The sequence below is a fragment of the Lutra lutra genome, chromosome 10 (genome assembly GCF_902655055.1).
Source record: "Lutra lutra chromosome 10, mLutLut1.2, whole genome shotgun sequence".
Classification (NCBI taxonomy): domain Eukaryota; kingdom Metazoa; phylum Chordata; class Mammalia; order Carnivora; family Mustelidae; genus Lutra; species Lutra lutra.
The window spans coordinates 107,707,347-107,732,076 of record NC_062287.1 but is presented as its reverse complement, the minus strand read 5'-3'; the positions used below and the strand labels follow the sequence as shown (position 1 = coordinate 107,732,076).

The 24,730-nt window shown below is 53.7% G+C and overlaps 2 protein-coding genes across 3 annotated transcripts; both read right to left on the bottom strand.

Annotated features, from left to right (window-relative positions):
• Nucleotides 1-304: 304 nt before the first annotated feature.
• On the bottom strand, nucleotides 305-3,289 carry TIGD3 (tigger transposable element derived 3). The gene is made up of 2 exons (XM_047692124.1): nucleotides 3,028-3,289; nucleotides 305-2,094 (listed from the first exon to the last, which is right to left on the bottom strand). Exon 2 carries the CDS (start codon nucleotides 2,076-2,078, stop codon nucleotides 654-656), a length of 1,425 nt encoding a protein of 474 aa, XP_047548080.1. The 5' UTR covers nucleotides 2,079-2,094; nucleotides 3,028-3,289; the 3' UTR covers nucleotides 305-653.
• Nucleotides 3,290-6,132: 2,843 nt separating this feature from the next.
• Nucleotides 6,133-20,467, bottom strand: DPF2 (double PHD fingers 2). 2 transcript variants are annotated; one of them, XM_047692246.1, is made up of 12 exons: nucleotides 20,332-20,467; nucleotides 15,774-15,934; nucleotides 15,240-15,347; nucleotides 14,755-14,918; nucleotides 13,457-13,549; nucleotides 12,992-13,070; nucleotides 12,437-12,478; nucleotides 11,246-11,383; nucleotides 10,993-11,121; nucleotides 10,794-10,906; nucleotides 9,888-9,969; nucleotides 6,133-7,457 (listed from the first exon to the last, which is right to left on the bottom strand). In XM_047692246.1, exons 1-12 carry the CDS (start codon nucleotides 20,361-20,363, stop codon nucleotides 7,381-7,383), a joined length of 1,218 nt encoding a protein of 405 aa, XP_047548202.1. In that variant the 5' UTR covers nucleotides 20,364-20,467; the 3' UTR covers nucleotides 6,133-7,380. The 2 variants fall into 2 exon arrangements, with proteins under 2 accessions (XP_047548202.1, XP_047548203.1); XM_047692247.1 differs by lacking the exon at nucleotides 12,437-12,478.
• Between the last annotated feature and the right edge of the window lie 4,263 nt (nucleotides 20,468-24,730).

Sequence of the window (24,730 nt, the reverse complement as noted above, 5' to 3'; positions counted from 1 at the left end):
CTTCCCAGTTCTGGCTCCTTCTGGTTTCCCTAGACTGTCCCCAGCCTGGCCCCCTCCTTCCTAACACCACCTGCCAGCCTCGATCTGAGAGCAGAGTCCGAGAGCTGCAGAACTCGGGATCTATCAGCAGGTAAGGATTCCCCATTCCCTGGGAGCCCTTCCTGCTGGACTGCTGGAAGAGAGGGCGTCCCGCTGGTCACCTGCCGGCGCAGCCCAGACAGCTGAGGTGCGGCAAGCCTCAGTAGCCAATCGAAAGAATCTTAGTCGATTCTCCCAGGAAATTAACACCCTGACCTCTTTTCTGATTACAAATTTTATTTCCAGAAGCAGAACTGTTTCAAACACAGAGTTCAAGGGATTGGCCTGTTTGTAATGCCCCAATTCCATCTTCCCGAGGCCCAGCCTCCCTAGAGGTTTGGAAACTAGGCGCTAGCTTCACTCCGCTGTGCACCCCATCTTTCGACCCCTCTTCTCAAGGCTTGGACAACTTTCTCTCAGAGCTTAGACTGGGTCTCCCAGCGTGTCTCCCTTTCACACCTTTCACAAGAGCTCCATTTCCACGGGAAAGAGACCAGCCTCCCGTCTGCCTTCTAGAGAGGGCGTTTCCATGGGAAACAGGAGAGGAGAGGCTCCAGTGAGCCATGAGGGGCCCTTCACAGGCAGCAGAGCCGCTCTACCTCCTCCTCGCAGGCGTAGAATTTTTCAAAGAGCGCAGGGGAGGGGCTGTTGCACTCCAGCCATCTCCGGAGTGTGCCCAGAGCCCGGAGGGCGTCTGCTTTGGTGGGCAGGGGTTGGAAGCCGTCCTCCCCAACTCCCTCCTCGGCCTCCGCGCCTGACTCCTCTTTGCACGCTCCAGATGAGGGCTCCTCGCCTTCCAGGTCCACAAAGCGGGCAAACTCCTGGAGGCTCATCCCGCTGGGGACCAGAGGCAGCTCGGAGGCTTCGCTGGGGGCCGGGGGCAGCTGGCAGGGAGCCAGCCCTTCCTGGATGAAGCCGCTGACGATGAGCTGCGGGGGCACCTTGGCCCAGGCCGCCGCTGCCAGGTGCAGCGCATCCAGCACCGTGAGGCCCGCCCCGGCCTCTGCCAGCGAGACGCCGGCCCTCCTGCTCTGCACGGCGGCCAGCTTGCCCAGCAGCCGGTGCCGGTAATGTGTCTTGAAGGCCCGGATCACGGAGCTGGGCAGGGCCGGCGTGCTGGGGGCGGCCGTGGTGGCGGCCAGCGGCAGGAGCCTCACGTGGCAGAGTCCGGGCAGGCTGGCCAGCTCCTCCAGCACCCGGGCTGCCAGCAGCAGGGTGACCTGTCGCCCCTGCCGGCCCATGTCCCTGTCGAATTGGGCCAGCCACTCGGACCAGGGGATGCCCAGGTCAGGGTGGTAGGAGGCAGGCAGGGCCTCGCTGCTGACCCCGAAGAAGCACCTGGGCGAGGCATGGAGCCCACTGACCAGCAGCCGCCGCTTCTCCGTGCCCCTGCTGTTGGCGCACAGCAGCACCCGCACGCGCTCACAGGGCCCCCCGCTGCCGGGCACGGCCCGGTACAGCAGAGGCACTTCGGCACAGCCGAAAACGTCCTCTGGGGAGAAGTCTTTAAGGGAAAGAGGAGGCTGGGCCCCGGACGTGGGGCCTGGGGGAGGGGGCTCTGGGGGGAAGGAGGGCGCAAGTACGTGGCGGCCCCCAAGGCCTACGTTGTTCCGGCGCTTCCAGCGGACCAGCCAGCCGATGCTGGGCACAAAATCCTGGCCCATGATGTCAGCCAGTTCCTTGGCTTTGTGGAGCAGCATGGGCCCCGTGACGTCCCAGGCCTTGGCGCGGGCGATGTGGTACCAGCAGAGCAGAGCCTCGTCGATCCCGCTGTACTTGGACTCCCGCTTGCGCTTGCGCTCCCGGTTGGCCGTGCCGCTGCACCAGTCGGCCAGCAGCTTCTCCTTGTTCTTGCAGATGCGCGAGATCTGGGGCTGGGAGACCTGGAAGCGCCGGGCCACCTCTGACTGGGACATCTTGGACTCATCCAGGAGCTCCAGCACCTGGATCTTCTCGGCCAGGGACAGGGCGTGAAGCTTCTTCTTGCTGCTCAGCTCCATGGCTTCTCCGCGGCCCCTGTGGGGGCAAGAAACAGTGAGTGGGGTCCGGAGGGCCGAGGCCAGGAGGACAGGAAAGGAGCACAGGGAGGCAGAGAGGATATACGAGGACAGGGAAAGAGGCTGCTGCGTGGCAGAGACTAGGGAAGACTGGGCCAGCCTGGAGAGCGTGAGAGGGTGCCCTGGGCAGGTGTTCAGGGGGCTGGGCGGGACGGAAGGGAATGGTGAGGCTGAGGGAGCAGTGAGCTGGGCACAGACCCAGAGGAATGCCAGAGCAGAGCTGGGGAGGGGGTTGGCTTACTGGTCAGAGGGAGAAGGGGTCTGGCCTGGGGTTGAGGGGAGAAGGATGAATAAAGCCAAAGGGACAGTTGCAGAGACAACAAAGGAGTGTGGATAGGGGAGGACAGGGGGCCAGGGCTGAGTGGGGCAGGTGTAGGGGATAATCAGGGCCAGGGCTGGGTAGTCCCTGGGAGGGGGAGAGGGATGGTGGCCTGGGCTGGATTTAAATGAAGATGCTGGGGGCGGGGTGTCGAGTGGATGAGCAGAGTTGAGGTGACAAGTGTACAGACCACAAAGAGCGACAGTTGGGGGCAGGAGGAGCGAGGCTAATTTGGTGCTGGGTCCAGAGGAGGTAAGACTGGGCGGGGGTCCGGCCTGGAGAGCGAGGGGAGTGGGAGCACGGGGACGAGATGGCAGGTGCACAGGCGACAAACAGCAAGAGGGGTGAGGAGGCCGCGGGCGGCGAGAGGGATGGGGAGAACCCAGAGGGGAGGGAGGTGGCCTGGGAGAGGTACTAGGAGCGCGGGCACGAGCGCTTGGGACCAAGACAGGCCCGGAGCCCGGCTCCGCCACCTGGCCGGCCTCTCCTCATCTCGACGCAGGGTCCGTCGGCGGGGAGTACCCAGGCGCCCGCCCGCCCTCCCGGCCGCCCGGCCTCCCGCTCCGCACCCACCTCAGGCGCTCGTCCCGCGGCTCCCGCCCCTGCCCCGGCTCCGCTCAGCTCGGAGCCCCTGTCCCGGCGGCGACGGGAGAGCAGGGGAGGGACGGGCGCCACGACCCGGAGGGCCGAGTGGGCCGAGGGGCTGCGCGGGTGGCGGGCGGCGGGCAGCGGGCGCGCGCTCAGGAAGGCCCCGTGCGCGCCGCCCGCGCCGGGCTCTTTCCCGGCTGGGAAGACCGCGGTGCAGCCTCTCGGCTCCCACCCGCCGCAGCCCCGCCCAGGCCCCATCAGATTGGCCCTCAATGACGTCCCGTCCCGCCCCCAGCTAAGTCTCATTGGACGTCGCGGAAGCGGCGGGGCCCTCTTGGGGGCGGGGCTTCCAGCGCGAGCGGCGGTGAGGCGGAGCCAAGAGCCCGCGGGAGTCCCGGAGGCATCGCCCGCCGCTGGGGCCTGAGGAGCCTCGGGGCAGCGCGGGGGCCGGCGAGCAGATCTGGCGTCTCAAGGCCTTCTTGTCGCAGCTTTCTCATCTACCAAACAGGGCTAATACCGGTCACGGACTGGTTGTGTGAAAAATGGATGAAAGCTTTAAGCCACACAAAAGCTGTTACCATGGACAGCGCTGGCCTCAGGTTGATCGGTCCATCTGGGGATATAACTTGCCTGGCGCCAGTTTGTTGTTTTGTTTGTTTGTTTGAATTTTATTTATTCATTTGACAGACAGAGATCACAAGTAGGCAGAGAGGCAGGCAGAGAGGAAGGGAAGCAGTCTCCCCGCTGAGCAGAGAGCCTCACGCGGGGCTCCATCCGAGAACCCTGAGATCATGACCTGAGCCAAAGGCAGAGGCTTTAACCCACTGAGCCACCCAGGCGCCCCTGTTTTGGTTTTTAAAGTAGGCTCCATGCCCAACGTGGGCTCCCACTCACAAACTCGAGATCAAGAGTTGCATGCTCTAATGACTGAGCCAGCCAGGTGCCCCATGGCCAATTCTGATTTAGGGCAAATAAGGATTAATTTTTATTAGTTTTGATAGTGGTTGGCAAGATTCAAGTTTCTTTTTTTTTTTAAGAGTGCAGAGCCGACTCCAGGGTCTGCGCAGGGCTGGATCTCACTACCCTGAGATTGTGAGGGTCATCGCCGAAATTAAGAGTCCAACGCTTAACCGATTGAGCCACTCAGGTGCCGGAAGATTCAAGTTTTTAAACTTAAGGTCTAATACCAGTCCTTTCCTTAGTAATCTTCAGTCCTGCCTGTTCTTAGCAACTGAAGGTACGACCCGTGGTCGCGTGTTCCCATCCTCAACTTCAGCCTGCTTTCCCTCCCCCACTCCCAGCTCTGATGGGAAGCCTGGGCCACGGATGAGTCCCCGTCTCTCTGCCTCACAGGCAACCCCCCCGCAACCCAATCTATGCCTGATCCTTTCCCCATCCTTCTATGTCCCATGCCAAACCCCACCTTCTGCAAACCGTTTCCAAATATCTTCTCTTAGGCTGCTACAGCTCCCCCCCACCCATTTCTTTTCCTTCTATTTCCTTTCTAACTCCTGCTCAGCCACCAAGGATCATTGCTTTACTCCCTCTGCTTCTGTCCTATTTCCGTGTAAAAGCCTGAGGACAGGGGATGTGCTCTATTACTAACACAATTCCCAGCTCAGAGCACCCAGCTTACTTACTGAACGCAATGGCCTAGGCCACTGGCTTTCCAGTGGGTCACTGGTTTTCAGTGTGTGTGCTGCCGAAGTGAGCACGGTCAGTGGTTTTCAGACTGTTTCAAAAAGCCCTAAGGATACCTCAGGGGGTTCATAACTGATGGATGGAAATCTTAAAAAGTTTAAGAGCTACAAAACACTTTCAAGTGAGATACAGAAGATCCATTATGGAAGCCGTCAACAACAACAAAATGTTGGCTACAAGGAAAGGCATCATTTTTCATGCACATAAACATTCCCCAAGGAAGGTGGCCGTGCAGGGCAGAGTTCACGCTCATGGCAGGTAAAGGAAGGAACGCCAGGCACGCGAAGTCGAGGTGCCTCTATGCTCGTGAACAAAGCTTGTACATGTCCCACTATGATGTTCTTTTCTTCTGTCATTCTCTTATATTTATGATTCAGCTTCTGAACCCACTTTAAGTATCTAAAATCCCAAGATTAACCTTTAGAAGACTGTCACCACTTGCATATACAAGTCTAGCAGAATTACCTTCAAACAAACCAGAGCATAGACCCAGGATGCTAACGTTGATTTTTTTTTTTTTTAAGATTTTTTATTCATTTCATTTGACAGAGATCACAAGCAGGCAGAGAGGCAGGCAGAGAGAGAGGAGGAAGCAGGCTCCCTGCCGAGCAGAGAGCCCGATGCGGGGCTCGATCCCAGGACCCTGGGATCATGACCTGAGCCGAAAGCAGAGGCTTTAACCCACTGAGCCACCCAGGCGCCCCGCTAACGTTGATTTTAACCCAAGTTTTGTATTAATCAAAACAACCTGTCTTGTCTAGCAACGAATCGTTAGAACAAGAATTTACATGAAGAAATTAGAACTAACAGGGGCACCTGTGTGGCTGTCTCTTGAGCCTCAGACGCTTGATTTCAGCTCAGGTCATGATCTCAGGGTCATAGATCAAGCTGTGTCGGGCTCTGTGCTGGGTTCAGAGTCTCTGAGATTCTCTCCCCTTCCGCATCCTCCAACCCCCACTCATGCTCTCTCAACAGATAAAATCTTAAAAACAGGGGCACCTGGGTAGCTCAGTGGGTTGGGCCTCTGCCTTCGGCTCGGGTCATGATCTCAGGATCCTGGGATCAAGCCCCGAGTTGGGCTCTCTGCTCGGCGGGGAGCCTGCTTCCCCCCCTCTCTGCCTGCCTCTCTGCCTACTTGTGATCTCTGTCTGTCAAATAAATAAGTAAAATCTTAAAAAAAAAAAATCTTAAAAACAGGAAAAGATATCAGAACAAAGTACTCAATTTTTTATCTGCTTTACATACTGGGCTTTAGCAAAATTTTAATTTGGGATTAAAAGCTGTTATTTCAAAACACTTATAAACCACTGACCTGCGGAAGAGAAGTTTTAGGCTGAAATGACTTTTTCAACCAGGAAAGGGAGTCGAGATAAACCATCCATCAGGGAGTTCTGTGTAAAAACGTTTATTTGTACTAATGTTTAGAATACAGGAACTAAAGAAAGAAAGACACCTCAACTCCAAAGGGACAGTGAATTAGGGCCTGCCCACAGCCAAGGGGAAGGCCATTCCAGGGGGTTCTGGCACGGACTATCTCCCTCCACTACTTCATGTCAGTGTCACCAGGCAAAAAACTGAGGAATCAGGATGTGAAGACCTTACCAGCTGCTAGCGAGTGTGCAAGGGAAGAGAGCGATGTCTATGTGGCTTTCCTGTGACCCAGGGGCCAGGACACAGAGAGCAGGAGGCAGAGGATCCCAATTCAGTCAAGGGCAGGAGCTGGATGTCCAGGTCCAGGAAGAACAAAAAGGGGATTCTGGAGGTAGGCTTTTTTCATCGAGTTAAAAAACAGGCACATTATCCAACGTCTCCCTGTGGCCCCCAAGCTGCTGGCCTGGCCCCCTGATTCTTCCCCTCTCCCCACAAAACCAAAGGGAATAGGAGGGGAGGCAGAAGACAGGAAATTCTAAGGGCTGGGAATGCTTCGGTCATTGAGACCACCTGTGAGCGAGCCAGGTGCGCACAAGGAAGAATCAGGTGAAGCTGTGACTCCCCCTGGGGTGAGGTGGGGTGGGTCAGGGCAGAGCAAGGAGAGTGACCAAGAGCATTCTGGCTTGGGCGAAGGATCCTGGGTAGCAGGAAGAGAGAGAGCTGCAGAGAGCCGCTCTGGGGGAAGGAGGGAGCGAGGCTAAGCAGCACCAAGGGCCTGGAAAGCTCCTTGCAAGCGCCGCCTCGGCTTGCTCTGTCGCTCACTCCCAGCTGCTCCTGGCAGAGGCCCTGGTCTGGCTCGCCTCCAGGGGAAGGGAAAACCCTGGGGACCAGAGTGGAGGCAGAGCTGAGAGAAAAGTGAGCTGCTCTCCTACTCGTACTCGGAGGACACGGTTTGAACCCTGTGATCGCCAGGGCCGGGGCCCAAGGCAGGCAGAGTGAAAGCACTTCACGGAGAGCAGTGAGAAGCTGGGCCGCAGGTATGCCCTGGGGCAGTGTGCTGCTCCGTTCTCCCTGAGGGCCTAGGGCCAGAGGCGGTCAGAGCTGCCGCCTGAGCTTGCTGCTGCCAAAGGCAGATTGGCACGACCACCCGAGGTTCTCTGGACTTGTGAAAGAGGAGGAGGGGAAAGGTGGGTATGAGAAACAAGAGAGGAAGAGAGAAACAGCCCTAGATGTACGGCGGGGGGAAGGGGAGCGGCGCGGGGCACATCAAGAGGAGTTCTGGTTCTGGTAGATGGAAGCTTTCTCCTTCAACAGGTCCAGACACAAGTGGCAGCTCCAACTTCCTGCAGAGAAGCAGAAAGCGGTCAGGATGGGTCCCATACTGCCCTAAGGTGCTGTCCTGCCACTCCCCACACCTCACTTCCAGGAGCAGGACCAGCTACAGAAGGCCGGGAGATGTTCTGCGGTAGCAAAGTTCCATGGTTATCCTGAGCTAAAAGAAACCTCCCGGGGACGCCTGGGTGGCTCAGTTGGTTGGGCAGCTGCCTTCGGCTCAGGTCATGATCTCAGTGTCCTGGGATCGAGTCCCACATCAGGCTCCTTGCTCTGCAGGGAGCCTGCTTCTCCCTCTGCCTCTGCCTGCCATTCTGTCTGCCTGTGCTCGCTCTCTCTCCCGCTCTCTCTGAGACAAATAAATAAGTAAAATCTTAAGAAAAAAAAAAAAAAGAAACATCCCGGGCTTCAAATATCAGGAAAAATAATTCCCAGCGGTGATGAAAGAAATAATCACGTGGAGGACTTTTCCCAAATACAGACTCCTAGGCCCTCCTGGCCCTCTTAAATCCGAAATCTCTAGGAGCACCTGGGCAGACTCAATTTTTAAAGCATCCCAGCTTTACACTTGTGATTAGAGAAGAACCAGACTTTGTTCTCAGGGCCCCAAAGGTCAGGATGAAGATCAGAATAGTGGTTCTAGAGAAACCAGTTTTGACTCCACATAAGACAGCTTTCTGGGGAAACCATGGAAAGATGAGATGGGCTCACCACCAGGTGTTTAAGAGGCCGAGGAACAGTGACAGGAAAAGGGGGTTAACTGTGATGTTACGATCTATCTCTTAGAATAGATGGGGGGGAACGTCCCTTGCCAGAAAAGTAAGTGTTTCAAATTTTGCTGATTAGTATTTACTATGGTTGTGTTCTTCTGGTGTGTCTGTGTGTTCTTTTTTTTTTAAAGATTTTATTTATTTATTTGAGGGAGAATGAGTGAGAGAGAGCATGAGAGAGGAGGTCAGAGGGAGAAGCAGACTCCCCAAGGAGCTGGGAGCCCGATGCGGGACTCGATCCTAGAAGTCCAGGATCATGACCTGAGCTGAAGGCAGTCGCTCAACCAACTGAGCCACCCAGGCACCCCTTTGTGTTTTTTTAGCAACAAAATTAGTCCTTAATGCCTCAAAATTAGCGTCAATGTTTATCTGTGGATGTGGATGTGTATGGGGAAAAGAATCCACACCTTTTATAAGCTCCGCAGAGACATGGGGCTCTCCGAACCTAAGAAGGGCCTTTCTAACCCAAAGGTCAATAGCGCAGGGGCTGGACGGCTTCTCTGTAAACAGCCAGCCAGAATGCTAAATAGTTTAGGCTTTGCGAGCCACATATAGTCTTGGTCCCATGTTCTTTTTTTAAATCACCTTTAAAAATGTGAAAACCGTTCTTAGCTTAGAAGCTATACACATGCTGGCTGCGGCTGGGCCTGGCTGCCGATGAGCTGCAGTTTGCGGACCCCATGACCTAAGAGCCTAGCCCCCCTTGCGGCTTCTAGAGAATTCTCCCTCGGCTCCCGGCAGCTACTCACTACCTCAGCCTCTGACAGTACTCCAGTACGAAGGCCCCTCTACAGCTCATGTGGAATTCTGTCTGTAAACTGGTATTTCATGGTTAAAAAAAATAAAAGATGGAACGCGCTACTTCTCCCCGAAGTGGATTTAGAAGCTGCACATGACAGACGACAACAGCGGTGTGCTCCCCTGCAGCTGCCAAAGGACTTGCAGACTTTGTTCGTGTCCCCTTCCCTAGGGGGGTGACAGCAGTGTGACCTACATTACAGGTTAGCCTAACCACAGTGAGGCGCTTTCTCCTGTGTGTGTTGCTGGCCCACAGTCTTTGTGCACAGTAAAAGCCACTGGGCATGCGCAGCTTCCTGAGTAAGCTCTCGGATTTCTGTGAAGGAGGGGTTTAGGCAGAGAGATCTGGCCGGAGGGGGACCTGCAGAGAGACAGCTGCTTTCTGGTGCCACCACCGGTTTGGCTGAAAAGCTTGTGCAAACTCGGGAGCATTATTAAGCAAACTGCGGGAGGGATAGACGGACCCATTCAGGCTCCAGGTTCAATACCTTTCCAGGCTGGGCAAAGGAAGAGGGAGGAAATGCACACTCAAACCTATCACATGCGAAGAGCTGATACCAAAGCCTCGCGTCAGACAAACCACGGACTGAGCTCCCTGGGCTGCCTGGAGGAAAGCAAAAGCACTCCTCCCGGTGACTCTGCTCAGCCCCAGGTCTCTCTTTGGTTACTGATTTTCTGCATTTCTAAATGTACCTGGTGATAATGTGCGAACGTTAAACCCTCAAAGCGGAAATGCTAGGAAAGCATTCTAAGTGAAGGCCAAGTGTCTACTCCCTATCTGGAAGAACACACAGGAGAACTCACTTATTGTACAATTATTTTCCGGGTCACTAATAAAATACTTGTTCTGCATGAGAGGTCAGGACAACCTACCTTCAGGAGGCTCAGACATAGACGGGGTGAGACAGTACATATGGTAGCCACGGTCACAGTCGTCGCAGAAGAGCAGCTGGTCCTAGAGGAGGCAGGATGGAGGGGAAGGGGCAGGTGAGTGGCCAGAGGGGGCGGACAGGGACGGCAGCTTCTGCAGACACTGCTGCTTCTTCCGAGGGCGGCGGGGCAGCCGGCGGGGAAGAGCAGACTCGCAGAATTTCTGGAGAGGAAATTCTCCACCCAGACCGAGTGAGTCACTGTCATGCCGCCTGAACCCTACCAGCTTCCGAACTCAGCCCACGGCCTCTACTCTTGTCCCCTATGTGCTAGTCTTCACAGAGGAAACTTCTCTTTTAAAAATGTTAAGACAGAGCACATCACTCCCAATTAAATCCTCAGACTCGGCGATGCCTGCCCTCTGATCCCTTCTCCGACTGCACTCCTGCTGCAGGGAGGCCCCCACCAGCCCAACTGCCTCGGTCCATTGGGCCCGTCTGCCCAAAGGCCCCCGGCCTTGTTGCTCCCGTCCTGGGCACGTTGTGCCCGCAAACCTTCCCGGACTGACCCCTCTGAATTAACCGAATCTCTACCCCAGCACTGCCTCCTTGGAGAAGGCAGCTCTGACCACCAACGCCGGGTACCCAAGCAGCCTGGACCACCACAGCTGCCGCTCTCTTCCCGGCATGCCGGAAAACTGCGGCGCCTTTCCTCGCTCACTGCCTGTTCCCCACAAGGAGGGCAAGTCCACGGTGGGGGTCGGGGGGGACCCTGCCGTCTTGTTTAGCGCCGAGTGCCCGGAATGGTGTCTGACACCAGGCTAGTGCCCCAGGGAAGGTCTGCTGCTCCCCGGGAGGCAGCTGCGGGCTGGGGGGGTGGGGGGCCGCGGGGCGGTGCGGGGACACGCACGTCATTCTCGGAGGTGCCGCAGATGTTGCAGCACTTGCACTCGATGCACTGCCAGCGGTAGGTCTTCACGGCCGCCATCATCACGGGGGTGAACTGCAGGCAAGACGGGTGCCCTGCGGGTGGGAGGAGGGGTGCGTCACCCAGGCGGCGGCGGAGGGCGGGGGTTGGGGGGGACCCTTGGCCCCGGGCGGGGGGGTACCTGAGCGACCGCAGTCCGAGCAGGACACCAGCTCCTCAGGCTGCCCCGTCTTCTTGTTGATCTTGGAGTCCCCGAGGCAGAAGTCACAGTAGTTGTTGGGCAGGGCCAGGCCGTCAGGACCCTTCTTGGCTACAGAGAGGGAAAGAGCTCCGAGTGGGCTCCCGGGGGCCTTGAGGCACCCAGCAGCCCTGCAGGGAGGCCTTCCCGGGGGCAGGCTGATTCCCCCTGCCCCACCTCCGGCGCGCCAGCTTACACTTCTGCTCCTCCGACCTCTGGGAAACCGGGGTGGGGGGCTGCGAGTCTTCCTTGTCCTCACCCTCCTCCTCCGCCAGGTGGGAGTGGGCGTAGTGGTAACTGAGGCCTGGTCGGTTCTTGTAACGTTTTCCACAAACTGGGTGGGGACAAGACGACAGAGGAAGGTGTTGGGATTCGAGAGAGCCACATCCCCGCCCCCTCGCCCCCCTCTCCCCCCAGCTGCGGGGCTCCAGCTGAGGCAGAGGCAACCACCCCTGCCCCCGTAAGCTCTGTCTGCGACAGGCCTTCAGTAACGGCCACCTGCCTCCGGCGAGGAGCATCAGACCCTGGGGTTCTCTAGTTTCCATGGCTCTGGCCTCCGTTACACCCCAGCCCATGGCCACCTCTGCTCTTCCACACTGGCTGTCTGGGAGGCTGAACCCTGGCCCTGTTACCACTTGCCCTGGGACTAGTCTGGGGGAGGGAGCTCCAGGTCAGGAAGGAAAGGGAATCTCTAAAATTTTGTAATCTGGCAGGAAGGAAAAAAGGTAAGGAAGAGACTCCAGACTTTTTTACCTCTCAATAACCATGGGAAGCTCAAGCTCTCCACGTATACCACAGAGCTCACCCCTGCCCAATGAGGATATAGGAGTAGGGAGTGGATCCCTTGGGGAATCACCTATCAATAAGTCTGTTGGGGTATCTGGCCCCCAAGGCAGCTGGAAGACGCTCCCAGGTCAGTGCTCTGCCCACCCCCCACCGATCAGCAAGGAAAGCAGGTCCCCACGAGGCATCTTGTACTCTTAAGCAGTGATACCAAAAAGAGCAAGGGCACTGGCAGGAGGGAACGGGGAAAGGATGGGAGGAGGTGGCAGGATGGTGAGAAACATTAGCTGACCACCAAGTGTCTGTCCCGGGGAAGGGGAAGCAGAGGGATCTGTCTGGAGTGGGTTCCTGAGAACCCTTCTGAAGCTACCCCATGCAGCGGGGCCGAGCAGCCCTAGGAGCAAGTCTGTGGGAGACAAGCGGTGGTAAAGGCAGCTTCCAGGACCGTGAGGAGTGGAGTACAACCGAAAGCCCACTGCTCCTATCCCCATGCCATTCCAGAGACGTTTACACTAGCATCACAGGAGATGAGAAAGGTGGGAGAAACAAGGGAGGAGGGAAGAGGGATAGGAAAACCAAAAGTCTGAAAAGTTGAGAGAGCTACCTCTCTGGGGCGCTTTCGAGGTATGCTTTTGTTTGAAACTATCTGAAAGACAGAAAGAAAAGTCATGAGAAGAAGGCCTTGATACACTTGAGACAGGAGCGGCAGCAGCAGGAAAGCGGAGCAAACGAGAGAGAAACCAGCGGCGATGGTACTCCCAGGACGGAGGGACAGAAGTGGGGCGAGTCAGAGAAAAGGGGGAGAGCAGACATTGAAAAATTCGGTGCTGGACTCTGGGGGGCCCTGGCTTGACTGGGGCCAGCAGACCTGGATGTGGTCGACAGAGGGGCCAATTCTGCCTGCTATGTGCGCCCCTGGCCCCAGCACCCCACCCCAGGGGACAGTAGAAACCTCTCCCAGAGCATGCAGGTCCCACCCATTGGGTAGCAGAGGCTGGGACCTCCCAAGGGTCTCAGAGGGAACCAGTCAGCAGGCAGGAGAAAGCATTCAGGCCTTTTGTTACCACTCTGAGCAAGAACACAACCCTCCCTCCTCTCAGATCCTAAGCAGGGGCTGGGTCCAAGGCAGGGACCACCCACCCACTCGTGAGGCACTCACTGTCACAGGCATAGGGCTTGTCCCGATCCTCCAAGATGGAAGCGTCCAGCTTCTTACGGGCACTGCCCACACCTTTACCCTGCCAGAAACGAAATGAAACAAAACGAAACAAAACCAACAGAAAGATCCCCTTATTAAGATGCCTAGGCCTAGGGTGCCTGGGTGGTCTGCCTTCGGCTCAGGTCGTGATCCCAGGTTCTGGGACGGAGCCCCGCACGGGGCTCCCTGCTCTGTGGGAAGCCAGTTTCTCCCTCTCTTACTCCCCCTGCTTGTGTTCCCTCTCCGTGTCAAATAAATTAACAAAATCTTTAAAAAAACAAAACAAAACGAAACAAAGATGTCTAGGCCTGAGGAGTAAACTCCCCGGGGAAGTGACTGCTAATTTCACTCAAGAGAAAACATGGCACAAGCAACAGCACAGGGGGCGCTGCAGGCGCCCCCACAGGCAGGGCTCTGCCTCCTCACCTTGGACTTCCCCTTGCCCCGACGCTTGGGAGTGTCTTCTTCATAGTCCTCGTCATCCAGGTCATCTAGGAAGTCCTCTGGTTCTAGGATCCGCTAAGTGGACAGAAGGATTACGATGGGCAGATACGATGTACCTCCAGAAGGTCCCCCGCAATGGGCCCAGCCAGGCCACCCAGAACCTCCTCCGTGGGCGGAGGCCCTCTGCTGGCCCCTCCAGTCTGGCCTCATTCCTCACGGCTGCCCTGTAACACCCTAGAATCCCATTCCTTTTCCTTTCCATGCTTTGGTCTTTCCTTCCTTTTCGACTCTTTTCCTATTGCTCCCCTAGAGTGCCTTCCCCACCCTCTCCAAGGGGCCGACTCAAATGCCATGTTTTCATGAAGTCTTCCCTGCTACCCCAAGTAGCCATGGTCTCTCCTGCCTCTGATCTGCTGCCCTAGGAACATACTATCAGTGGTTCTCTTCTGACAGCTCACTTCTTAGATTAATTTTTTTAAGTCTATTTTATTTTTTTAGTAATCTCCACACCCAGGCTGGGACTTGAACTCATGACCTCGAGGTCAAGAGTAGCATGCTCTACAGACTGAGCCACTTCTTAGATTTCAATCAAGAGCTCTGGGGGTGCCAGGGAGGCTCAGTCGGTTAAGTGTCTGCCTTCCGCTCAGGTCATGATCCCAGAGTGCCGGGATCGAGTCCTGAGGTGGGCTCAGGACTTCTCCATCTTCTGCTCCCCCTAGTTGTGGGCGCTCTGTCAAATAAATAAATAAAATCTTAAAAAAAAAAAAAAAAAAAAAGACCTTTGCTGCTTACTTTGTGTGGGCTTATAGGAAGTTTTTTTTCCCCTAACCGCTCTGATTCAGCTTCCCTGTATGTGAAACTGGGGCCATGGTATCTACTTCCTACTGCTGTAGAGACTAGAGAAAATGATGGACAAGCACTAAGCACAGTGCCTGCCATAGTTTTAACTCTTTTTATTTATGGGCATAGTTTTATCTTCTTCGCTGGTATGGACCAGGCCTGCTTCACCCATGTAACCTCAGGCACCAGAAAACATCTGTGACAAAAGACGATGAATGAGGGAGAGTCTGTACTTAGAAGAAAAGGAACAGGAGAAACTGGATACTAATAGCAAAGCCAGTCAGTACCCAGTGCTAATTAGGGAATGAGCAGGACTAGAACCCCAGGGGCCTGCCTCCTGGCCCAAAGCTTCTGCTTCCATTCTGAATACGGGGTGGCCTCCGATAAAGAGGAGGCTGGTTTCCAACAGAGCTCCCTTAGCCATGGGGTTCATCTTATACCTTCCGTGCTCGACTGTTGGTCACAGGAAACTCGCCCAGGCTGTCATCATCCACTCGGGGGTCGGGGGCACCTCGCTTCTCCAGGGGGTCTGTGCGCAACAGAGCCTCCAAACTACTGCCATCTTGAGAGATCAGCCCCTCTTTCTTCAGGGTCTGGTCTGTGTCTGCAGGCAAGGTCAGGATGAGGCGAGGCTCAGAAGGGCTGAAAGCAGACCGCTCTGGGTACACAGTGCTAGGCCAGTGATGGGCCAGTCACTGTATTTTGGTCTCTGGCTGCCCAGGAACCAAGACACCCCAGTTTACTTGGCACCGTAACTTATCCATTTCCTTGTCTCCTCTATCAGACTGAGGTCTGTAAAGGAGGGAATGGCATCTCACTCTAGCATCTTCAGGATCTAGCACCGGGCCCGGTACGTAACAGGTGATTGATTACCAGCCTTACAAGCAGCAGGCCACACCCCAGCTCAAGAAGGGGTGTGCTTTACCCGGTTTAATAGATGGGAAAGAAAGTCTCGGGTCCTCAGGAGGGTGGGCTCGCCGCTTTTTCCGCCAGCGCCGCGCAGGGTAGGAGTAGAGCTGCCCAGAGGCCAATCCTGTGGGAAAGAAGAGAGAGCAAAGTCAAGGCCTAACGCAGTCCTGGGCAATAACATCAAACACCTTCTAGAGGAGGAGCACCCCCTGCCCACCAAGTTCTACAGTGAGGGAGCAATATGGCCAGTTAGGGCCTGGGGGAAGGAGAAGTGACAGTTTATGGAAAAGAAAAACAGATGGAAGCTCGGGGGCCTTGGCTAACACAGAGCTCCCCAGAAGCCAATGCCAGCATCAGTAGGGCAGCCCTGCAGAAAACAAAGATGCTGGTACGAACCCGCCTGCTTCATCTTCCCTGGGCCTCTAACCCAGGCAAGACCGTATTCACGCACCCGTGGAAGCAGTGAGGAAAACCCTCTCAGCTGGCTCATCACGTAAGATGAAGAAGCTTCTGCCTTCCCTGTGCTCCCGAGTCTGAACCCTCGCCTCACCTGGACCCCGGTGTCGTTTCTCCATCCAGATGTAACAGTTGCTCTGGGCCACTCCAGTCTGTGAGTCCAAGAAAGGCAGGCGCACGCTGCGCTCAGCGCAGAGGCGGGCATTGTAGTTGTGGCACTGCTCCATGGCGTCTTTGTAGTACTGCTCCCCAAGGCTGCAGCGGACACACAGATCAGGTGCGCATGTGCTGGGGCAGGGCAGAGCACAGGGTGCCGAGCGGCCCCGCTCCCCTGCCATCTGCTTCTTTAGAAGGCTCAAGGGACCGGGAGACTGCGGCTCCGGTCCTATTTGCCTCCGTTTCCGCCTCATGGGACACCACACCCCTTCACTAAGCCACTATGAGGAAAGGCACTTCATAATTACCATCAGGAACACGTGATCTCTCATGTGTCTACTCAGGCCTAAGCCTCACCCACAAAGATGGGGAGAAACTAACATTCATTCTGTGCCTCTCTATGTTCTAATATAATGTTCTAGCCCTGTGCTAGTCCAGACACCGCTTCTCTTAACCCTCCTGACTCTGAGAAGCACAGGTTAGCTTCTTTTCACAATCGAGGAAGAGTTCAACAAGGTCTAGAGCCCTTACTAAAATATAGTTAACAAACTACAGCACGTCTACACACGAATTTTTATTAAGCCGTAAAAAAGAAGGAAACTCTTCATGTGCTGGTATCAAACCATCTCCAAGATGACTAGAAAAAAAGCGAGGTACAGTGCTGAGAAGTGTTCCAGGATGCTACTACCATTTATGTAACAAGAAGTAGAGAAGAAACTGTAGGCCTCCAGAGAGAAAAACTGGGTGACTTGCTGGGGTTCTCCTATATGCCATTTTAGATCTTTTGAATTTGTACTAGGTGCGAGTTGCCCCCACTATCTGATGGTGTACTTTCTGCCACTTCACTTTTATAAAAGACCTACAACAGTACCTGTTCTAACCGGAAGAGATCTAGAGAGGATTTTCATTTTTAAGAAGTGGCAATTGCTTTTTTGCTTTATGCCATGTCGGCTTATGTACAGTTTCTTAAGAACACTCTACTTTGAGTAGTGGGGGTGGGGGGAACCAGTACTGAGTGAACTAATTAATTCCATGTGCTAATTTTATTTTATTTAAAGATTTTATTTATTTATTTGACAGAGAGAGAGAGATCACAAGTAGGCAGAGAGACAGGCAGAGAGAGAGAGAGAGGAGGAAGCAGGCTTCCTGCCGAGCAGAGAGCCCGATGCGGGGCTCGATCCCAGGACCCTGGGATCATGACCGGAGCCGAAGGCAGAGGCTTTAACCCACTGAGCCACCCAGGCGCCCCGCATGTGCTAATTTTAAAGTCATTGGAAAACATGTGAAAAACACCTGAACTTCTTTGAATCCTACTTTTTTCCTGAGTGCCATTAGAGTGATATAAAACCTGTTTGCTCACACAGGCCCATCTGAGGCTCTTTTCCGTTCTCACACCATCAAATTATACAGGAAAGAACCTTCTTTCACTCAGAAGACTCAGTTTGAAATCTAAATAAGGGTAAAACTTTAAGTGCTTTAAAAAGCTGGACAACTACACAGTGCCAGGAGTTACCTGGTTCTAAGAAGCATGTATACAGAACCAACCTTGTTCTCATCCTCAGGGCGTAACAAACGCGTTAGTACTGGAACGACAGCGACCCGTCTTTACATATTCGATCCACTGTAAATAAACTGAGGGCAGAGGTGGTTTCTTTCCCACAGTATCCCTAGTATCCACGAAGGTGTCTGGGACATCTTGACCTGGGAGTAAAAAGACCTTGCACGGCTGCAAGTCACCACACGAATGTGGACGTTCAGTCAGCCCGTGTGGAGCTCAGCTTCCTCTGCTGGCCTGGGGAAGCCGGACTAGATAAGCTCCAACATATTCTACTCGAGGGAGACCCCTCGCGCGAGGAGCTGGACAGAGTGCGTCTCTGTTGTTTATGTCCATAACTCAAGCTCCACTGACAAACCAGGCTCTGGAATCCGAGGGGGCTTTCACAGAGCGGTCACAATAGACCACGCAGGCTCAGCTTAGTATGTTCCCAAGCAACTGAAGACACACCACACACGAGGCGACGGCAACACAAGATTGCCTGACTTGATTCAATGAGTGGTAATAACTGTAATTTGAGGTAGTAAGCACGAATCTTGTGTTGGGGAGTGAAAGGAAAAGGGAACAGGCTCACATTAGCCGGCCTTTAGGAGGCAGCCATGTCCTCACCACACAGAGGAAAATTGGATAAAAAAGGCCCAGCGCAGCAGCTCCTTTGTTTCTGCTGATGGCAATGGATACTGACGCTGGAAGTCAAATGGAAGGAAGGGTGAGATGCGCCAAAGGCTGCAGAGTCAGAACACCGAAGCTATAACTGGTTTTGGGGGGGATAATAAGAGAGTCTGTCACAGCACTTGGGAGTTAAGTGGGATTTCAGAAGGTGGTGCAAACTGCCTTGTGAGAGAACTGGGAATGAAACATCTAAGTCAGGGGGAGAGGGGATCTGATGAAGAGAGACTAAGAGAGAACGAGAGGGAATTTATAAATGAGAAAATTCTTCTCCCAGAACCAGATGCAAGTCAGAAAATATGAGCTAGTAGTCCTGACCTCCATGTATAACCTCAGCTGTTCAAAAAGCAGGCATACCACGATCAAGAGAAGTTCCAGAAAAGTATCTCCTGGGTGAGGATGGTACTGGAAGAAAGGAAGCCCCTTCTTCCAGGGCAAGGTCTGTAGGGAAATGTATTAATTGCAGTGAACAGCCGTCTGCAGCTAGAACTGAGAAAGTTGGTTTCTCATTACTAGCACTCAGGAACCAGGGGCTGGTAACCCTCACAATCTCTGTAGCACCTTTAAGAGAAATGAGTCGTGCTCTGTTGAAATGGGCAACTCCTCCCTTCTAGGACTACATGAAAGGGTTGGCAACTCTATTTCCATGAAGAAAGTCTTCCAACATAAAATCTCATTACCTATTAACTCTTAAAATCTAGGGAAGTCTGACATTCCCCCAATACAGTAAGATTTCCAAGGCAGGAGCTCTGATTTCTTTCCAGGAAGCATGAAACCTGTGTAAAACCTCCCTTTACAGTGGGCTTGGGGTGTGTGTGTGTGGGGGGGGGTAGTTAACAAAGAGAAAGGCAGGGAAACAAAGAAAGAACATCTGAGTCAGGAAGAATAACTATATAAATGGTAGATCAAGAGCGACATTTCTAAATTGAGGGAAATGTCAGCCTGAAGAAAGAGCTGGGGGGAAACTGGAGTGGGCAGATCAGAGAGAAAGATAATAGTGTTGGGAGGAGGGGTAGCTGAACGAGGAGGCAGGATGGAGCTGAAAGCAAGTTAAAAAAAAAACAACAAAAAAAAAAACACAGGAGGAGAAGAAGGCACTTAGCTTAATGGAAGTGGGAAGGCATTCTCAAAGAAAAGGCTCCAGGCCGGGAGGAGGGGAGGTAGGCAAAGCAATGTACTCTTTAAAAAGGCTCTTGGGAAGAGTGGGGGCTCAGCCACCACAAAGGCAGATGAGAAGCGGTGAGTCCCTCAGAACAGTTCTCAAACCTTTACCCTGTCATCCAGTCCAAATCCAAAAGCCCTGCCTGGATAACGAGTCGCCTCTCAGTTTTCCTACCTCTGCATCAAGCCCAATTTACCCACTGAAAAGAGCTTGCTCTATTGGCCCACCGGGCACGAACCCATCTCTTCAGGGAGGAGGCTAGGTTCAATCAAGTCCCAAAGAATCTTTAACTCACAGCCAACAGACCCCGCTCCATTTTCGCCAACAACCATTAACTTTAACTTTGCTCGAAACCTGACCAGCACAAGGCGACTGCACAGCGCGCAGCCTGCCGACCCAGATGCCCCTCCAGGCTGCAGAGGCGTCCTGGACCGCTTCCGTCCAGTTCCCGTTTTTTTGGTGGCTGGACTGGCTGGTGCAAAGGCCCTCTCCCCTGAAGTTCCTTCCCTTCTGCACCGCCTTGCTCCTCAACACATTCTTCCCGAGGATGCTTCTGGTCTTGGCAATCAGATCCTCAGACCCCCACCCCCCACCCCGATCGTCAAGGGGCTGTTAAAACAAAACAGCCCCGCGGTGCTTAACCGCACAAGGGCTGCTGAGCCTGTTGCTCCAGGACCGGCCGCGGGCAGCGGATCCGGAGGGGTCGGCGCCCGTCTTCGTGGGGACACGGGTCGGTCCCGGGCTCGCCCTCGGCCCGGCCCCTCCGGACCGAGGCGTCTGGTCTCGGAAGCGCACCCGGACTGTGTCTCTCCTACGCAACGACGGCGCCATACTCGGGCCACCGTGAGCCCGAAGGAGCGCTCAGATCGCACGGCGCCGCAGGGAGGCTGCCCGTAAGGGGCTCCCGTGTGCCCCCCTCAGGGCCTCCACAAGTTTCCAAAGAAGCGCAACGTCTTCTTGGGAGTCTCCTGTTGCCCTCCCTACTAGGAGTCGCAACCAGGCCTTCTCGGGCACGTCCTTCCCTCCGCCTCGTCCCCTCCCGCACCGCCGCCTACTCCCAGGCCCCTTACAAGATCTCCCGGCCTAGGAGAGAAAGAAACGACTACTCACAGCTTCACTACATTTTCTACCACAGCCGCCATCTTCCCTGTTCCTCTCCCTCAGGCCGGGAGGCCCGGAGCCCTCAGCGCGCAGGCGCCGGGACCGCACCGGGGAACCGGTTTCCTCGTTCCTCTGCGCAGGCGCCGCCCGAAGGCGCGCGCCCGAGAACGAGGCCGGGAGAACGGGCTTCGTGACAGTCCACCCGGGTCGGGGAGTAGAGTCAAGGGAACCCAATGCGCAGGCGCGACGGAAACGGGCGCGCGCCCCGAGGCTCTTAGGGGAGCCTCGGGTCTTCCGTGTGGAGGGCGGGACGGGAGAGGGGGGGTCTGGCGTGGTGCAGAAGCGAGAGGGTTGATGACATGAAGATGGTGAAAACTTGAGACCCAGATCTGGGCTAGATGGAGCATTATGCGTTCTGCTGCCTCACCGACATTTATCCTTGTGGTTAACCCCTTGCCTTCACTCATGGGCGCGGGGAGGGAGTTGGTGGGTCGCAGAAAACAAGAGTAATGCACAATCCACTTGGGTCCCCAATCGTGTGCCTATTCAAGGAGGGGGAAATTGACGCCCGAACTGGGCAGTTCTTTGGCCTGAACATTGGAGTCTTGGCAAAAGTTACCTCTCCTTCCTGCCACCAAACCCAGCCACCAACGTCAGTGATACCCTCCTCCCTTGCTTCCTACTTCTGTCCCTCCACTTAGGCTCTGAAGAATTTCCCTCCTGCAACTATGCGTGAATCTTTTGTACCACTCATTACTCCTTCACTGTTGAATCGTGCAAATTCATATACAAACATGGCTTAATATTCTTTTAAAAATTCAGAGCCCTTCCTTCAGCCCGTGGTCGCCTTGGCTTATCACCCCATTTCTTCCTACCCTTTCATAGCGAGGTTTCTGTTTCTACTCCCTATCTCTGTTGACTTATTTCCAAGTTTCGCCCAGTTTAATGACAATTTTGTTCCCACTGGTTCATTGAAACAGGTCCTAACAAAGACACCATGACATTCTGACCAGTTCCTCCTTTTTCTTTTTTCAAGATTTAATTAATTTTTTTTATTTGAGAGAGAGGGAGCACGTGCAGGGGTGGGGAGGAGAAGCCGAGGGAGAGGGATAAGCTGACTGTGGAGCCTGATGGGGGGCTGGGGGGGTCCACCTCACCACCTTGAGATCATGATGTGAGTCAAAATTAAGAATCCACTGTTCAACCCACCCAACCACCCAGGTGCCCCGCATTCCCTCCTTTTTCAAGCGCTTTTCAGGGTCTCTGAGATGAACATTCTCCCGGCCGGCCTCTGAACACATCGACAGCAGTTCCTTCAGCCTCTTTTGCTGATTCTGTCCTTTGTCCCACTTTCAAATGTCACAGTCCTCGGGGTGTGGCCTTTGGTGCTTGCCCTATACCTTCTGCCATCAACTCCAAGATGCACATATTCCCCGTGCCCCTCCCCTACTTTAATATTTCAGAATTGGGTGACATCTTACCATCACCGTGCCTTAAAATCACTTTTGGTAGATGGGGGTTGTGTGATATTGGACAGTGCCTACCCTGCGCTCAACTTGCATAGCAGGTGGCGGCCACTGGGAAGAAAAAACTCAGAAACAATACTGGTGCAGGCTTTTGCCTCTAGGAACCGAACAACTGTGGGGACAAAGAGTATCAGAAGTGACTCCAAAGCAGGAGTCAAAAGTACATTGTGTGTTGTGGCCTGAATGTTTGTGATCCCCCCCTACCCCCATCCTCTGTTGAAGCATTAACCCCCAATATGATGGCATTTGGAGGTGAAGTCTTTGGGAAGTGATTAGGTTCAGATGAGGTCATGAGGGTGGGGCCCTCATGATGGCATTAGTGCCCTCCTATGAAGAAGAAGACAGCTATCTCTTTCCCTGAGGAAAGGCCCTGTGATGTCACAGCAAGAAGGTCGCCGTCTGGAGCTAAAAACTCTGGAGAGTAGTTCTCTTCGGAGGAGAGTGACAAGAGGGGCCATAAGGTGGCTACTGAGGTGCTAGGAATGTTCTTTTTCCTTCTTCTGGGTAGTGGGTACATAGGTTGGTTCACTTTATAAAAATGTATTGAACTACCCAAAACTGGGGCACTTTGCTGCATGTATATGTCAATAAGAAAATTTAAAAATATTAGAAATAATATAGAGGGGTGCCTGGGTGGCTCAGTGGGTTAAAGCCTCTGCCTTCGGCTCAGGTCATGATCCCAGGGTCCTGGGATCGAGCCCCACATCGGGCTCTCTGCTCCACGGGAAGCCTGCTTCCTCCTCTCTTTCTGCCTCTCTGCCTACTACTTGTGATCTCTGTCTGTCAAATAAATAAATAAATAAAATATTAGAAAAAAAAAGAAATAATATACAGGCTAGTTCTGTGTAGATGGAAAGGTAGTTTGTGGGCCCAGAATCAATGCCTTTCACTTATTTTAGGATTCTTTCAAGAAATGCTACATCAGGGACGCCTGGGTGGCTCAGTTGGTTAAGCAGCTGCCTTCGGCTCAGGTCATGATCCCAGCGTCCTGGGATCGAGTCCCGCATTGGGCTCCTTGCTCAGCAGGGAGCCTGCTTCTCCCTCTGCCTCTGCCTGCCATTCTGTCTGCCTGTGCTCGCTCTCTCTCCCTCTCTCTCTGACAAATAAATAAAATCTTAAAAAAAAAAAAAAAAAGAAATGCTACATCAGGGGCACCTGGGTGGCTCAGTGGGTTAAGCCTCTGCCTTCGGCTCAGGTCATGATCCCAGAGTCTTGGGATTGAGCCCCGCATCGGGCTTTCTGCTCGGCAGGGAGCCTGCTTCTCCCTCTTGCTCTGCCTGCCTCTCTGCCTACTTGTGATCTCTGTCTGTCAAATAAATAAATAAAATCTTAAAAAAAAAAAAAAGAAATGCTACATCACTGAGCAACAGATGCTCTGACCCAGTAACCAGTATATACAGTGTTTCTCTTACAGGAAGGAGCCAAGGAGTGGAAGTGGGGTGCGGCCTTTTGCAATCTCAATGAAGGACTCTTTTGCAAAGTGTTTCCTATTTCTGGGCCTCTGGGTTCCGCTTGACCTAAGGGAGGAATGCTTCCACGAGGGGGCACAATAATGATTTCCCTAAATTAGGAGCTCAGACTGCCAATGGGTTATTTTTTGTTCTGCTTGCCACTGGGCAAGAAAGGAAAAAGAGGGCATGCTTTTGGCTTGTGTGATTGATTCTTTTTTATTTTTTCTTTCTTAAGATTGAATTTATTTATTTGGGAGAGAGAGAGGATAACTGGACTGATATTTAGGAAGCTAAAACCCAAAGATATAAGCCCAGAATTTGAAGCAATTTTTGTCCTGGGGACATTTACTGATCTGGGAGATCATGAGCTGTTGTTTGGTGGTTTTGGTGGGGAGGGTTAAAAATCAAAACCCAAAGCCAGCCCAAGGTAGGAGAATAGATACCCCACCATGGACACATACACACTTTAAGATGGGATCCTAACTTGTGTGAACTTGTAGCCCAGAATCATATCTGGGTGGTTCAGGGAAGCTTAAGCCTTGAGTTTGGATTAAAGTAGACCCATCTTTATACAGCCCCTGGTCACCTGGCAGAAGCAAGCATATCTGGTATTGAGTAATAGGTTTTATGAATGAATGTACTGTCATCCTAGTTCCCAAATTATTTCTACAAACATGTTTTTCAGATATGACATCCAACCCATCGTCAAAGACAATCAGGCACGCAGAATAAAAAGAAACCTTGTGGGACGCCTGGGTGGCTCAGTAGATTAAGCCTCTGCCTTCAGCTCAGGTCATGATCTCAGGGTCCTGGGATTGAGTCCCGCATCGGGCTCTCTGCTCAGCAGGGAGCCTACTTCCTCCTCTCTGTCTCTCTGCCTGCCTCTCTTCCTGCTTGTGATCTCTGTCTGTCAAATAAATAAATAAAATAAAATCTTAAAAAAAAAAGAAGCCTTGTACAAGAACCTATACAAAAACTATAAAACATAAATTGACCCACACAAAGATTTAACATCCGGAATTTCTGATACTGACCATAAAATAACACTGCTTATTGTGTTTTAAGGAGTAAAAAAACAGTATAAAAACATCTGTGGGATGGGATGCCTGGGTGGCTCAGTTGGTTAAGCAGCTGCCTTCGGCTCAGGTCATGATCCCAGCGTCCTGGGATCGAGTCCCACATCGGGCTCCTTGCTTGGCAGGGAGCCTGCTTCTCCCTCTGCCTCTGCCTGCCACTCTGTCTGCCTGTGCTCACTCTCGCTTCTCTCTCTATGACAAATAAATAAATAAAATCTTAAAAAAAAAAAACAAACATCTGTGGGGGGAGCACCTGGGTGGCTCAGTGTTAAGCTTCTGCCTTTGGCTCAGGTCATGAACCCAGGGTCCTGAGATCAAGCCCCACAACCAGCTCCCTGCTTGGTGGGGAGCCTAC